This window comes from Schistocerca americana, chromosome 3 (assembly GCF_021461395.2).
Source record: "Schistocerca americana isolate TAMUIC-IGC-003095 chromosome 3, iqSchAmer2.1, whole genome shotgun sequence".
In the NCBI taxonomy this organism is placed as follows: domain Eukaryota; kingdom Metazoa; phylum Arthropoda; class Insecta; order Orthoptera; family Acrididae; genus Schistocerca; species Schistocerca americana.
This window is the reverse complement of record NC_060121.1, coordinates 628755330-628771730: the sequence shown is the minus strand read 5'-3', so window position 1 is coordinate 628771730 and position 16401 is coordinate 628755330. Positions and strand designations below refer to the sequence as shown.

The following is a 16401-nucleotide window of genomic DNA, read 5'->3' as shown; positions in this document are numbered from 1 at the left end:
CTAAGCCGCACTTTTTTTCCGGTTTTTGTAATCCAAAAAACCATCTGCGGCTTAGAATCGAGTGCAAAGTAAGCGGAATTTCTGAAAAATTTTGGTAGGTGCCGCCACAACTAACTTCTGCCGTCGAATATATGTAGCGCTACACAGGCATGCTTTGCAGACACAAAGATAAATACTGGCGTCAAAACCTCTGAGTCAGTAAATAAATTTAAAAAAAGGTGGAAGACAAGCTTTTTCTCTGCCCCGAGTTTCGACCACTGCATTTTCATACATTATCCAACGAAGTAAATACAAATTCCATATTGTACATCTTCGAGTGTAGCAGCATTTCAATGTACTATGAAAATCCGACTGGCAAGACTGTTTGAGATGTTTGTCAATATGGCCAACTCTGCGTTCCGAATTTTTTGCCTACCTGTGAGAAGAGATGGTTGCTAATAGGAACTTTTATGAATTGTGAATCATATGCAGTATTCTCTTCACCATAAGAATAATACGAATATTAACATTTTACCATGTATTCTTTCGTGTTTGCTGCTATCTCATTTAAATCCCGTCTGCCTAATAAACTACGAAACTAGTGTGAGACAACAGCAAACACGGAAGAATATACATATCATGTCATGTTTATATTCATATTATTCTTATGCCTAATAGTGATACAGTCAGAAATGAAGCACAGCAATTGACTAGATTTTTAAATCTAAGATGACTCTAATTTCTGTGCAGAATGTAATGTACAAAAGAGGCGTCTGCAAAGTTTTTCAAACAGCGAAAAATTTTAGCTAAACTCTCGTTCAGAACATCTTCTATCAAACGCAGTCTATTATTTGGTTCTTGTTGATCATTATCAAAGAAATCAGCAGTGTAAGTAACAACAAAGAGCAGTCTCTTGCCATTGTTTCGCTAATGAGACAATTCCTCTCTGTTTTTTAAAATTGTAATCGGCGGTAGCGCGCACAAAAGCAAGCCATGCCGCAAGCGGCGACGGGTCGTAAACACACATTATCAGAATGCGACAAACAATGCATGACACAGTACAATAACGCATTTTCAGCTTAGAGTGACGTAAACACCTATAACAAAGAGAACAGCACTTATCAGATCAAAGAAAAATAAGCAATCGATTCAAACCAGACAAAGCACGTGAAAAAGGAAGGGTAACCGTACAAATACGGACGGAGCGCCTGACGCATAGCAATGGCTACCTGGTAAAGCTTAACTGCTAAGCTTACGACTCGAGCCAAACTACTGTAGCTGTATCATCATTCATCCAACGTAAATTGTGTCTCATATAACAATGGACCAACTTTGTTTCGATTTGGAGGTGCGGCCTAAAACTTTTATCTCCCTTGAATTTCGAGTCTCAAATATCAGGTGCGGCTTCGATTCGGGAAAACTTTTTTTCCTTGATTTTGAGTCTCATTTTTCAGGTGCGGCTTAGATTCGAGTGCGGCTTAGATTCGAGTAAATACGATATTTACTTTATTTTTATTTTGTTAGAAAGTGCAGGTGTTTCATACTAGAAAAGGTTTTGTTAGTTTTGGAAACCCTTGAGATGAGGCTTATGAAATGATCTTGAAAATACTACTATCAGAAATTAAGAAACTGTTGTTACATTTATTGTTTGATGGATTTTCATTATTTTTTAGGTGCTGTAATTTTGTATATTTCACAAGAGTTTTACTTTTTATTTATATTTGATCATAAACCAGTGGTGGCTGTTGTGTAAGAGCGCAAGAGCAGGTGAACACCCTATTTTTTGACACCTTGTGGATTTATTAGTTATTTTTCGTTGGTGAGTGTTAAACATAACATAGATGCTGCAATCTGAAAGACAAAGTACCTAAATCTACTGCGTTACTGCTCCTCTAGGCACTGTAAAACTTGGCAACAGGGTCGCGAGAACATTTTCAGTTGTGCACCTTTTAAGGAGCTTTTGTGCATGCACAATTTGTGTAACCTAATTGTCTTAAGTGCCAAATACATATGGATTTAATTAACAATTTGCATGATTCACGGTATGCACAGCAAGACCCTGCCACTCAACTAGAAGTTTATGTCAGTGGCACTGGATAGCAGCACACTGCAGCAGACTTTAATCTCCAATCCTCTGCATAAATCCTGCTAGATGATAGCTCACTCCTCAGATATGATAATTCACTTAGTTCATACTGTAGTAAAATCAGATTGGATGTCAGTGTAAGTTAAAGTTATACTGACAGTTTCTGAATGAGTTTTATTATATTAAGTTATGAATTTTATCATACAGTAATCCTTTTGAGGCGCTGACAAGGGAAACTCCCCATCACACTCCCCTCTGCTCTTGTGGTAAGAGGGCCCAATGGACAGCCCATCAAAACTTGAACACAGATCAAGCGTGAACTGTGAAAAAAAAAGGAAAGGAAAGGAAAGGAAAACGGAAACACTGAACGGTCCGTGGAAAAGGAAGTGCAATAAAGCTGAAAGATCGATGGTCTTGTGGTGAAGCAGTCGCGGTGTTGGACTACCAAGCAAGCGAGCTGTGTTCAAACCTCTCACTCATGCGACGATTTTTTTTTCTCCTGTATTAAAATTTGTGCCTCTGTCATGGTGTAATGTCCGCGTGCAAAAGTAAGGTGTGAGGAAGGGGCCTGTAATGGCAGTTGATTCTGCAAAACTACTCTATTAGCAGCCAAAAGGAAGTGGCTTTCGAATGGGAACTGCAAACGTTTGATGGCAAAGCGGCAAGTCAACCAAATCCTCCACTGGTAAACACCTCTGGTTTGTAATACACAGCATTAGTGTCAGGATGTGTATCATATGAAAAATATGACAGAAATCTCTTGCTGATGCATGTAAGTTGTACGCCAGGTAATGGAGTGAGATATGCTTCCTTTCCTGATTTAGGTGTTCGTATGAATGTGAATGTGATCACTCCCAAGGAAATGATGAAAACATAGTAGTTCATCACTTAAACTGCAACAAATGAATGTAACAGTTTCACAATTGCACAGTTTCTGTGTGCTCTGTCAAAACATACGTTTTTGATGTTTTTGAAGTTGCGTTCGATTTTGGAAATTCTGGCTCTTGAATTACTTTCTTGTAACATAATTCACACCCGTTTACTTGTTGTTTTCATTTCTGTGAGATGTCTATGTGGTATCTCAGCTGCTTTCACTGTTCATCACGTTTACTTGAGACGGTAATGTATTCTTACCACATGACTCATATTCTGTAACCAGTGTATAGTATGACAGCTGCCAAGACTACAGAAAGAGAACAAACATTTCAGTGACCGGACGGACAGTTCATAATGTTGGGGGAAAAGAATAAAATAAAGAAATGGCATGAGAGAGATTTGAACATGACTTGTGCCCTTCACAGTCCAACGTGGCCACCCTTTTTTTAAATGTCTTTTTGTTGTTTATTGCTCGTTGCATTTGTGTTGAGGGCAGACGTCTGATGACACACATTCAAGTTCATCGCTGATCCATTTGCTCAGTTTTTTTTATTACACAGGGCAGCTAACCCTATGACTGAACATGCTGAGCTACTATACTGTTTTTACAGTTCAGTATACCTTCTTCCCATTTTCATGCTTGGTCTGCGTTCAGTTTTTGATGGGCCATTGACTGGGCCATCTTACCACTAAATTTTGTTGGGAGTGCGATGGGTTGTTTCCCTTGTGAGAATCATAACGGTCTAAAGCACTCACCGTTGAATGTGAAGCTGTAGATTTATTCATGCTTCTAAAATATGTTGATCTTATGGTGATTCAAGTTTATCTGAGCTGTATCTCCACATTGCATGTATGAAAATTCAAGAGAAGCTATTTCAGTGGTTTTTCTATATTCACTTAGATGGGGGATTGACGGCAGTGTGCTTTAGGCCTTCCCACCTCATTTGTATTCCAATTAAGTGACCATATGGGCAGACATTACAACTTGAGTTTCATCATTTCCACAAATGGTGCTTTGTGTTTAGAGTTGGTTGTTTACGGGGTGGGAATTGGCTTTTGTATAGAGTGTAAATATGAACTATGTGGAATCTATTTTAAATGCTAACAGAAAAGTAAAGCTGTGAGGACGGGTCATGAGTCCTGCTTGGGTAACTCAGTTGGTAGAGCACCTGAACGCAAAAGGAAAAGATCCCGAGTTCGAGTCTCAGTGTGGCACACAGCTTCAGCTTTAACGTGCCAGGAAGTTTCATATCAGCGCACACTCCGCTGCAGAGTGAAAATCTCATTCTGGGAACAGAAAAGTAAATTACCAGGGAAAGTTTGCCACAAAGGAGCTAGGACCTCCGTGAACAGATCCTTTTATTAAGAAAGTAAAGAAGTCAAATAAGCATGACTACAGGCGAACATTTGACAAGGAAGTGTACAGTTAGCACAAGTTGTTGTGTGGGTGCAGCATAGGAATATCTGATTTTCAGCCCAGAAGTAAATTCGTGAACTAATACATCCTCCAGGGATCTTGTACATTTGTCCAAAAAATAGAAAAGCACGAAAACTCCCACTTAAGCATAAATGTGAAAGGGAGAGTTGCGAAAGCTTACACATAATTTCATTATTGCCCTAAACTGTACTTAATTATATACAAAACAATTCTTTCTCTTGTCAGATACGTTATACATATTATAATCAGAGAGATTAGAGCCCACACAGAGGCATACCGACAATCCTTCTTTCCACAAACAATACGAGACTGGAATAGAAGGGAGAACCGATACAGGTACTCAAAGTACCCTCCGCCACACACCGTCAAGTGGCTTGCGGAGTATGGATGTAGATGTAGATTATTATTGGCAGTGGCTGTAGCTGTATAAATTTGTTTGTAAGTGTAACTGTTATACAGCAGATGCTATTAATTTCACATTCCCAAATGTATCTAAATCTAAAAATTTGTGAACACCCAGAATATATACCTGTGAGCTACTACTGATCATAACTAGGAAATTATGAAACAAAGGAAATTCAGGATTGAAATAATTAAAAGGGATAGTAAATATATGGTAGAATAAAGTTCACAAGAAACTTGCTGTTCTGTTATGCTCCTAATAGGCTTAAGTTGCCGATGCTGGTAAAAAAATGAGAACTGCAGAAAGAATCAATTCAGGCTATGGCAAGTCATGGCCATTCTCTTCTAAAATGTCAAAAAATCTCCAAACTAGATTCACAAGGCTACGTAAAGCACAAGATTTGTCAAGAACAAACTGAATTGTTATTGTTGGTTTTAATATTTTATAAACTGCGGCTTCTGATACATTTAAGATAGATACATTTGTATAGCAAAATTCTGATGGTTATCAAACCTCGTTGTGGCCTACTGAAAGAGTTGAAGCAAAAATGGCGAATTTTCTTTTCCTGTTTTTTCTTTTTTCTTTTCTTTTCTTCTCTCTCTCTCTCTCTCTCTCTCTCTCTCTCTCTCTCTCTCTCTCTCTCTCTCTCTCTCTTTTTTTTTCCCCCCCATATTTGCAAATGTTGAAACTTGCTCCTTAAAGTTGATTGACACCACTGGTGGCTTCTGAATTTACATTTACTAGCAAAATTTTCAAAACAACTAGAACATGCTAATAATAGGTGGTTATATTAACAGTACCTGGTGGCAACAATGAGAGAAAAGCTCTTTCTCATATCATAAAAAACAGTGTTGTAGCTTTCTTTCATGACAACAAATTTATGCGGACTTGTAATGGGCTGTTGCTTCGGGAATATGAGGGCGAGCGGCTCTGCTGGAGGTGTAGGCTATATGGGCAACTGCCAGCAATGTATGGCATCAGTGAGACAACCGGTAGCCAGGGCTAGGCAGGCGAGGCCGGTGTGACTACCTGGGTGATGAAATGCAACTGTAGGCTGCAGGATGCAGACTGGTAGTGAGTGGTGATCACGAACAGTTGAAACTCACTGCCACTATGGAGGTGGCAGCAGATGACTGGTGACCCAGGCTCAGGCAGTCAGATGCTGGTCACTGCTTTACCGTCTGGTGATGGCAAATGTAGCTGTGTCATGAGTATGGCAGTGACTAACATGGGCTTTACATCACAATAGGGCCTGGTGGTGCCAATGATGGTGGGCTGAACCTGGGAGGTTTAAATATTGCTGCCCAGGGCTGAGTTTGCGGGAGATCTGTGTTTTTGGAAACCTCTGGTACCTGAAGGGGGTCTGGCATTTTCAAGGCACTCAGTCACACTGCAGAAACTTCCTGAAAGCTCTTCCATTCCGTGGTTGTTGGCACGAAGAAGTGGTGATACTGAAGTGGCAGCATGTGTGGAATTGCTGTCTTGGAAGCAGGGACATTGTCTGACTGGCAGTCTATGGTTGCGGCCTGGTTACAGTTCCATGCTGCTACAAAATGGAAATGGATCAAATGGACTGTTAAGTGTGAAAATAATAAAACTCTTTGCAAAAGCTGTACTTCATAGTCAGATTAAAGAATGTAACTACTACACAAATATTTTTGAGTTTGTTCTACAGAATGCACTTCTGTGTAACGATGGTTTGTGAGTGGTTGACTGTAGTACCTACAGGCTATTTTTTAACATTATCCAGACGGTCTGTTACGTCAACAATACCTTTTCTTGTACAAAACACCCGTATTTTCTAATATAAAAAAATAAAACTAAAGGAAATAGGAGTTGCTGATATTTAGCAGTTGACATCAAAAGATGCACACATTTGATAAAAAGAAGTCTGATGGTATGCTTACATGTTAATAACTTTTCAAATACTTAAAAATAATGGCTGTAGTTCACTAGAGTTGATAACAAGTAACTTCCCTTTGGAAAAAGTAATAGGCACTCTAGTATAAGTTGATCGTTTAAGGCATTGCAGTCACAAAACAGCAGAAATTTGTCAGATTGATTTCCCCCCAGTTTTGATCTTGTATAGCTCAAAAATGATCAATGTCACACTATGAAATTTTAACAGTGTGTTGAGCACAAATGTCTGTGTATAATCCAAATATCTCCTTTGGTTTACTGATAGTTTCAACTTTAAGCTATCTTAAATTTGACGAAAAGTGCCACAGAAACCACACCTCATTTTGTAGTCCCCTACTGAAACCTTCCTAAAAGCATGAAATCTTTGTATTTAGAAGTCAAATTTTGCGCAGCTTAATTGCATTTTGTGTGGAACATCTGTGCAAAATTTCATGTTAATGCCAGTGGTTGGGTGGGGGCCATTGATTCAATTGATGTGGAATGACCATTATGTATTCTGAATATGTACCTTACCTGTGGCTAGAGATACATTGTAGTAAAAGTTCTGTACTTCTTAAAAATTTTTATTTTTCTCCATGACAAATCATCCATAAAAGTGATATACTTCATACTCCACTGACAGAATTTCAGAAGTCGTTCCTGGATGTTTTTAGATAGTTTTTGTTTAAGGGACCCACAGTCTCTGGTGACTCTGTACAGAGTAGTAATGTAATTATAATTTATTGAGTTTGTTACCCAGTTACCTTTGTTTCAGTGTACAGCTAAAAAGCCTGTAAAATGCAATCACCAAGAAGTGCAGTACGAAGCAGAGTGTAATACAACTACTCTTCAACTTAACACACACATTTTTATCATAGTATATTCACTCTGTTCTGTCAGTGTACAGTATGGTACAATACGTCACACAAACAAGATGCATATAGGTCAACTCAATCAAATTTCTTCCTATCAATACTGCCTGCATATCACTGTTAACATACAAGTAATCCGCCAGAATAACAAACCCGAGGCAATGCTAAACTTTACCAAGTGCTAACTTGAAAGTTCAGAGTAAAGTGGACATTATTGTTGTTAACAGCATTCATTGTAAGTCAGTGGAACAAGTTGGCTTTGAACAAGACACATGGCACATACCATTGACATTTGACTGTTGTGCAACTACACTGAAACAAGCCAGCATAGATCATGAATCCCTTATACTAAGGTACTCATAAAATATTCCTGAACAACCTTCAAAATTTTGTCAGTGGAATTTGGCTTCATCCTGTATAATCTATGAACAGATAACGAGTAGTAGCAAAAGAAAAGTCATTTCACACTAAGAGAAATATATTATCAAATAAATGTCTGCTGTTTCTTTTATTGCAGGAAAGCCTTGATAAAGTTTTAGAAGATGCTGTGCAGGCCAATGATCCTTTCAAGGTTAATATGCAAATGTTGCAAATTTATACTGATAGTGGTAAACTGCAGGTATGTGTGTAAACCGATAATTGCCAAATATTTATTTCATTAACGAATGTCAATCAAACCTATGTTACATTTGTATTAGGAGGTTGACCAATTGATTGGACAAATAATGAAACGATTCAGCAGCAACAAGGAAATGTGGCTGCATGCTGGTGGAGTGCTGATGCGACTTGGGCAGTTGGATAAAGCTCGTGATCTCCTACAGAAAGCTCTTTCAAAGCTTGATAAGAAGCTACGTAAGTTATGTCATATTTGCTCTAATTTCACATATCTCTACCTTGCACAGAATTTGAGCTGCCTATTTGAGAGGCTACATGAAAGTGTTACATATTGTTTTTTACTCACTTGATATTTAATTTCTTTGGTTTATAGACTGTAAATAATTATACTTCATTAGTATTATCCAAGAATCCAGACATTTTGAGTTTGCCAATTTTTCAGCATTTCTTCTATCAAAATTTTGTTTTTACATCAACTGCCTTGTGATGTTGCCCTGTATACTCCCTCATACAAAACACTAGTTGTTTTGCTTGTACATATATCAGTGTTTTTCCAGAACTTCATCTGTCCATGTGTTGCTTCTCATATTAACCGTGCCACATAATATTTTCTTGTCCTGTAGCATCAAGTGTATAGTGTGCTGTTTGTTGTATTGCTGCATTTTTATAGTTATAGTACTTCCCATCACTTTCCATTGTTTATGAGAAGCACCTTTTCCTTGATATAGTCCACCAGTTATTCATAAGGAGCAAGTGATCCTGTGACTGGATGAGTTAACTCATCATGGCCCACCACTCCCCAGCTGCTGAAAACTTTTTTAAACACAGCTTATGGTTTTTCCTTAACTGCTAGTGATGTGTTTACTTGCCCCATTCTGCCAACTCTCTCAGTGGTTTGGACAAGTTACTTCCATCTCTCACCGAATAAAAAAAGTTTTGAATATTTCTCATACAACATGTGTACCTCTTTGCCTGCTACCATTTGTAAAAGTCCTTTTTTTTTATATCTTGATCCGTTATATGAAATAAAACAATTGTTGTGACACATGATCCCAGTGTTCAGTTATGGAACTGGGCACACCGCGTGCAACTGTCTGCCAGATATAAAAACCAATAACTCTAGATCAAAATGAGATTCTTTGACAGCTGCCCCCCGTTCCATACCACGAAGTCCCTTCCATACAGCCTAGCTACCCTCGTTCATTGCATCTGCAGTGACGAGCAGTATCTCTCTAAATATACCGAGGGTCTCACTGAAGCCTTTGCTGACTGTAATTATCCTCTCAACCATGTACAGAAACAAATCGCTGTTCACCAGGGTCCCACTGAAGGACTCACTAGAACTGATTGCAGAGAAATTTGATGGTGCTCTGTTGGACCTGTTCAGTCATACACTGACATCCACGTATTTCCTGTACAGAAACCAATATTACGAGCAAACTGAAGGTGTAGCTATGGGCAGCCCACTGTCCCCTGTGGTTGCCAACATGTTTATGGAGAGTTTTGAGGAGAGGGCATTGGAGACAGCCACATTTAAACCCACATGCTTCTTTAGGTATGTGGATGACACCTTCGTGATCTGGCCACATGGGATGGACAGGCTCAATGAGTTTCTTGAACATCTTAACTCATGCCACCCTAATATCAAGTTCACCATGGAACTGGAGAAGAATGGCCAGCTGTCATTTCTGGATGTACTAGTCCAGAGGAAAGCAGATGGATCAATTGGCCACAGTGTGTACCGAAAACCTACACACACTGATTTATATCTGCAGGCCAGCAGTTGTCACCACCCTGCACAGAAGAATGGGGTTCTGAAGACTTTGGTCCGCAGAGCACATACCCTATCAGACCAAGAGAATCTACCCATAGAGATAGAACGTCTCAAAACAGTTTTCTCCAAGAATGGTTACATGGACAGACAAATTGAGAGGGTACTCCAACCAGCCACTATACCACAGGTTCCTGAAGAAGACCAAGATGAAGCAAGGAAGGTGGCATATCTGCCCTATGCTGGCTCTATTTCTGCCAGAATCAGTAGGATCCTGCGTAAACACAATATCAAATGTGTTTTCTGTCCATCCAACAAGATCGGGGGACTGCTGGGGAGTGTCAAAGACGACCTGGGGTTACGAAAACCAGGGATTTACAATATACCTTGTCAATGTGGCATGTCCTACATTGGCCAGACGACAAGAACTGTGGAGATCAGGTGCAAAGAACATCAGAGGCACACTAGATTAAGACAGGTGACTAAGTCAGCCATTGCTGAACACTGTCTAGAACTAGATCATGCCATGAAGTATGAGGATACCAAGATTCTAGCACAAACACCCAAATTTTGGGACAGTGTTATAAGAGAATCAATTGAGATTAAAATGGCTGACGATCTTATGAATCGTGACACAGGGTACCAGCTAAGCAGAGCCTGGGATCCGGCTCTGGAATTGTTAAAGGAGCAACGGGGCCAGCTGCAACACTACACAAACAGAAGAACCAGAGACATGGAGATGGTAAACGAGCCCTTGACGGACTGCCAGGAGCTCCAGACCGAAGATGGAACACCCAGAAGTGGGACTGGTGGGCGCGGACCGCAGAGGGAACATCCAGAGCCGCAGCAGACGAAAAACGGAGCGGCAACGCTCCAACAGGTCGTGGTGAGCGGGTGCGGACCGCAGGGGGAACGCCTGGTACCCCAGACCGTAGATGAAACCCCCAGGAGCGGGTTTGGTGGGCGCGGACCATAGAGGGAACATCTAGAACCGCAGCGGACGGAAAACGGAGCAGCAACGCTCCAGCGGGTCACAGGGAATGCGCGCGGACCACAGAGGAAGCGCCTGCAGCTGTTGGTGGAGGGGGAAGGCCATAGGCATAAATACTGGACCAGGTCCACTCGAGGAGCAGTCTCAGGTCGCACCTGATTAAGGTCTCGAGCTACGTGACCGAAATATCGTGCAAGTACGACGCTGATATCCGGCAGAACACCCGACAGCCCAAGATGTCAAATCTCCCATGCCTTATCTTTCCAGTCTCCACCAGCTCACAAAGTCCCACCATCTGGCCACAGAGGAGCGTTCGCTTCGTAACTCAGTACCACCTGGGACTGGAGCAACTAAATTACATTCGCCGCTGTGGTTTCGATTCTCTCTCGTCATGCTCTGAAATGAGAAATGTCCTGTGCACTATTCTTCCCACCCCTCCCACAGTGGTATTCCGCCGTCCACCAAACCTACACAATATACTCGTCCATCCTTACACAATCCATGCTTCTAATCCCGTACCTCATGGCTCATACCCCTATAATAGACCTAGATGTAAGATCTGTCCCATACATCCTCCCACAGCTGCCTACTCCAGTCCAGTCACTAACATTACCTATCCCATCAAAGACAGGGCTACCTGTGAAACCAGTCATGATTTACAAGCTAAGCTGCACCCAGTTTGCTGCATTCTACATAGGCATGACAACCAACAAGCTGTCTGTCTGCATGAATGGCCACCGACAAACTGTGGCCAAAAAACAAGTGGACCACCATGTTGCTGAACACGCTTCCAAACATGATATCGCTCATCTCAATGACTGCTTCACAGCCTGTGCCATATGGATCCTTCCCACCAACACCAGCTTTTCTGAATTGCGCAGGTGAGAACTTTCCCTGCAATACATCCTACATACTTGTGACCCTCCTGGCCTCAAGCTTCGTTAGTCACTGTCCTCACCATCCACCCCTTTCCCATTCCAGCACTACACAGCCGTCATTCCACCACCATGCCCAGTCTTTTTATTTCTCTCCTTTTCCGCTATTTCCTCCCTACCTTTCCCCTGCCCTCCATCTAACTTGCAGCACTTCATTGTCCACCACCCCCTTCCATACTATCCCGCCCCCTCCCTGCCCCACCCTCCTTGTAACGCCCACCCAGTTGCCAATCCCATCGTGTACTGATGCTGCTGCTCCCAATGTGGTTTCTGCTGACTGAGACTGCAGTCGTGTGTGTGAGTTGCATTTGTGTGTGTGTGTGTGTGTGTGTGTGTGTGTGTGTGTGTGTATTCGTGACGAATGGCAATGGCCGAAAGCTTTAGTTGTGAAAGTCTTTTTGTTGTGTCTATCTGCATCTCAGTATCTCCACTGTATAGTGAGTAGTAACTTTCCTTCTCTTGTTACATCACAGCCTGGATTTTCCATTGTTTGATTAACTAAATATAGAAGCTTTTTTGGCCCATTGTTAAACAGAGATGTCAATGGTAGCAGCAAAGTGCATTATGTACAACGTAACACAATAAACACATGAACTATACTATAAAAATTCAGAAATACAACATTAACTTCCTATAATTTACCACCAACTAGAGAATCATAAAGACACCCTTTGAATTCTACAATAAAGCAACAGAAACAGATGCCGCCACCTCTTGCCCCTCATAAACTCATAGGCATGACAGGCTGCAACATGTGTTCAAATGAGTAGAACTGTCTGTCCCCCATATCTTTTCTAAAGTAGAGAAGTGAGCTCCTGCGAGAGTTCAATGTAATTAGTCAAACAGGCACACCAAATGTATAGGACGAGTCATTTGTAGACAATCGAATTGGAAACACTATGAGTCGTAGACAGGCACACACAAAATAGGATGGAAACTGTGCTAGATTTTGGAATAAATCCTTTTTATGTTGGCTGGACAAACAATGCTGGGATTGTAGTTTTGTAGGTATAATGGGGCAGGGGTTGTGTTAATTAGGGTGAGTAGAGGGAGAAAGAGGTGGAAAGCCAAAAGAGGTGTTGGGAAGGGTAGTTGGCTCAGAGAGAGGTAGCACATGTGCAGGCTATAAACGGAGGAGGGAGAGGTGGCAGGTATATCATGGGTGAGGCATGCAACACACGCGTATTTGAACTGGTGTGAAGCAGGCACATGAAGATGATATGGAGGTGTGGGTAGCAGGGGAAGATAGGCTTGAGGAAGAGGAAACTGTTGGCTATAGGGTGTGGGGACAGTGGGTTAGGGAGTTTAAGGCAAGGAGGATTCCGGGATGAAGGGTGTATTGCAAGGATAACACCAACCTATGTAGTTCAGAAAAGCTGGTGCTGTAGGGAACTCAAGCATGTTGTGTTGTGTTCAACAGCATGTTGTGCCACTGAGTGGTCAACTTTGTTCTGTGTCACAGTTTGGCAGCAGCCATTCATTCTGTGGTTGTGTCGACATAAAATGCCATGCAGCGACTGCAGCCAAGTTGACATTTGTGACATAGTTGCTTTTACAGATGGCCCCACCTCTGGTGGGACTGGATAAGTCTGACAGGACTGGAGTACGTTGTGCTGGGTGGGTAAATTGGGAAGGGCTTGCATCTGGGTCTTCCACATGGATATGACCCCTATGGCAAGGGGTTGGGAGTGGAGTGGAGTGGAGTTGAGTTGCTCAGAGATGGGCCAGGATGTTGTTTAGGTAGGGTGGGTGACAGAATACCACTTTAGAAGAGATGGGAATGATCTTGGGTAGGATATTTTCAATTTCTGGGCATGATGATAAATAATCGAAGGCCTGGCAAAGGATATGGTTCAGCTGCTCCAGTCAGGAGTGACATTGGTTTCTTCTTTTTCTTTTTTTTTTCCTTCTTTTTTTTTGGGGGGGGGGGGGGGAATTGCTCCTTTTCAGCTGATTCCAAAGGACGATGGGAGGATTAAAAATCGGCTGGAAAGAAATGCCCCCTCATCACCCTGTGTCGCCCATAACTAGAGAAACAGAATCATATCCTTCATTGGGACTTTGATTATCTATCATTGTGCCTAGAAATGAGGAACATTCTATCCAAGATCCTTCCCACCTATCATTAAGTGCTATTCGATCACCCACCCAAACTAAACATCATCCTGGTTCAACAAGGTCTGGCCACTTCTACTCCAAATCTATTGCCACTGGAGTGTAACCATGTGGAAGATCAAGAGGAAAGACCTGCTCGATTTATTCATTCACCACATACTTCACCACTCCTGTCACTGTCTTATCCTACCCCATAAGAGGTATGTCACATACCAGCAATGCTGCAATCACTGCACAGCGTTTTATGTTGGCATTACCACCAACCAGCTATCCAGCAGAATTGCCACACCCAAACTGTGTAGCACACTGTTTTAATCTGCAAGGAAAGTTTGTAGCAATCTTGTGTTTCAGTATGATGGTTTCCAGGTGGTAACTGTAAAAGTTTTGGACTTGCCAGTGTAAGCAACTGTCATATTGAATGTGTTTTTATTTATAAGTAGATAAAATATTGAGCAAAATAATACCTGAATCCCTCAAAATTTTTTACTGAAGTTAAGCCTTTATAATGTGCATTTAGTCTACAACAGACACTTCAGAATTATGAATATCTTCTCAGCTTTGAAGTTTATACTGTGGGACATTAGCCTGCAAAAAGATTAACATGTTAAGTGTACAATTTTTGTTCTATTTTATTAAACGAATGCCAGGAAAAAAATGTGAAAATAATATATGTATTGGCTAACTGTTCTTATGAATATTAACATCTAATAACAGTAGAGGACATGAAATTTAATAAACTTTTGTTCCCACTTCTGTGCAGATGTGGAAGTAATTTCAAGGTTTGCTCATCTGGAAAACAAACATGGATCAGCAGAACGGGCTCAGACACTAATGGAACACATTTTAGCATCATACCCTAAGAGAGTGGATGTGTGGTGTAGTTATGTTGATATGCTTGTCAAAGCAGAACAGTTTGAAATTGCCAGGTATGTCATTGTTTTTATTAGTTTTATTTTTTGTTGCTGCTGTTATGTGGGCAGCTTTTGAAGTCTCCTGTTTCTCCAAGCTCACACTTGGATTGGAACATAATGAAAATAGTGCAGTAACTGAATGAAAATCAAAGCAGCAATGAAATATCACTGTGTAAACCTCTCTGTGTGAGATGACTGAATAGGGGCTAGATTCACAGAACCATTATCCTGTAATATGTTTTTGGAATCATACAGAGCCTAAACTGTTATTCATTGCAGAATATAAATACGCTCAAGACTATTCATCATGTAGCATTTTGGCCACAATTGTTTGTATCATGTGCATCCTTGTACAACAGTAGCTTTTGCCTGATATTAACTGTTTCCTATTTTATACCATAGACATAATTGGGGGGAGGGACCTTCTTGTGCCAACTATCTTACTTACAACTCTTCTTACATTGGTTTTGCATTGAAATATGTAATCAATCCTATCCACAAACATATTTTTCATTTATCGTGGCATTGGCAATGTCTCAACTGAACATTCAGGAAGAATTTATTACCTGCCATTACGTTATCATGGATATCAAGCTGTTGCTTTCCAAAATCTGAGCCTAAACTGAACTCCACAGACCTCACATGATATGCTCTTCACTCAACATGTAAAGCATTATGATATGGGGTTGATACACTGGTAAGGTGCACAATCCACTACCTATACCATTTTTGTGTTGTATAATGCTTCTCAATCAGGCAGAAGGATGTCAAAGTGAGGAAATGTACAGGTAAGTTTAGTTGCTTTCCTGCAAGCTTTATTGTGTGCCCTTCATTGCTGCAAAAAGTGGCTCTTAATGCAAGTGGTTGGGCACAAATAAACAATTTAGAATAACAATGTACTACCGCAGGGAACTGCTTGTTTGGTCATTTTTGCTGATGGACCAGGGCTTTTGATTATTTTGGAAGACTAAATCTATCCATAACTCTTACTAAAGTATAAAGCATAAACCTTTTGATGGAGAGAGGATCTCTAGTTTATTATTTAAGCCACCAACAAATTGCATCCATTTTGGAAACTTACAAATGAACATTGTCTCTTCAAGAATGGATGGTAATGTAATGTCACTGACTGCCTTACAGAATATCTAATAAAGGATTAATTTTAAATTTTAACATGGACATTTACCAGTCAGAGAAATGACTGTAGAAAGATCCTAATTTGACTGGTTAATAAATATCTTTAACATATCGGTTGGTGTAAAGAGGAATGAAGTGAAATCAAAGAGTTGCTATGTAATACAGAAGAAACCTAAAGTCCGTGGTAAAGATGAATTTCACAGAAAGTAAACTATTTTTCATCAAACAAAAGACATCAATTCAAGCAGCCAAATAGTTTGCAGACATTATTTATTGTGGTGTGGTAATAATGTAATCAATGTGAACAATGAAACAGCTAACAAAATTGATTGTGGGAGAGATTTTGTTACAATCTAGAGCCACATAGCTTTTA

At 40.6% G+C, this 16401-nt stretch overlaps 1 protein-coding gene across 1 annotated transcript in view; it reads left to right on the top strand.

Moving 5' to 3' along the window:
* LOC124605377 (protein RRP5 homolog) overlaps window positions 1–16401 on the top strand; it is a 180339-nt gene that overhangs the window by 147727 nt on the left and 16211 nt on the right. Inside the window, exons 20-22 of the mRNA XM_047137012.1 lie at window positions 8071–8172; window positions 8252–8405; window positions 14741–14906. Coding sequence (XP_046992968.1) covers window positions 8071–8172; window positions 8252–8405; window positions 14741–14906 — 422 coding nt within the window. The remainder of the gene's footprint in view (window positions 1–8070; window positions 8173–8251; window positions 8406–14740; window positions 14907–16401) is intronic.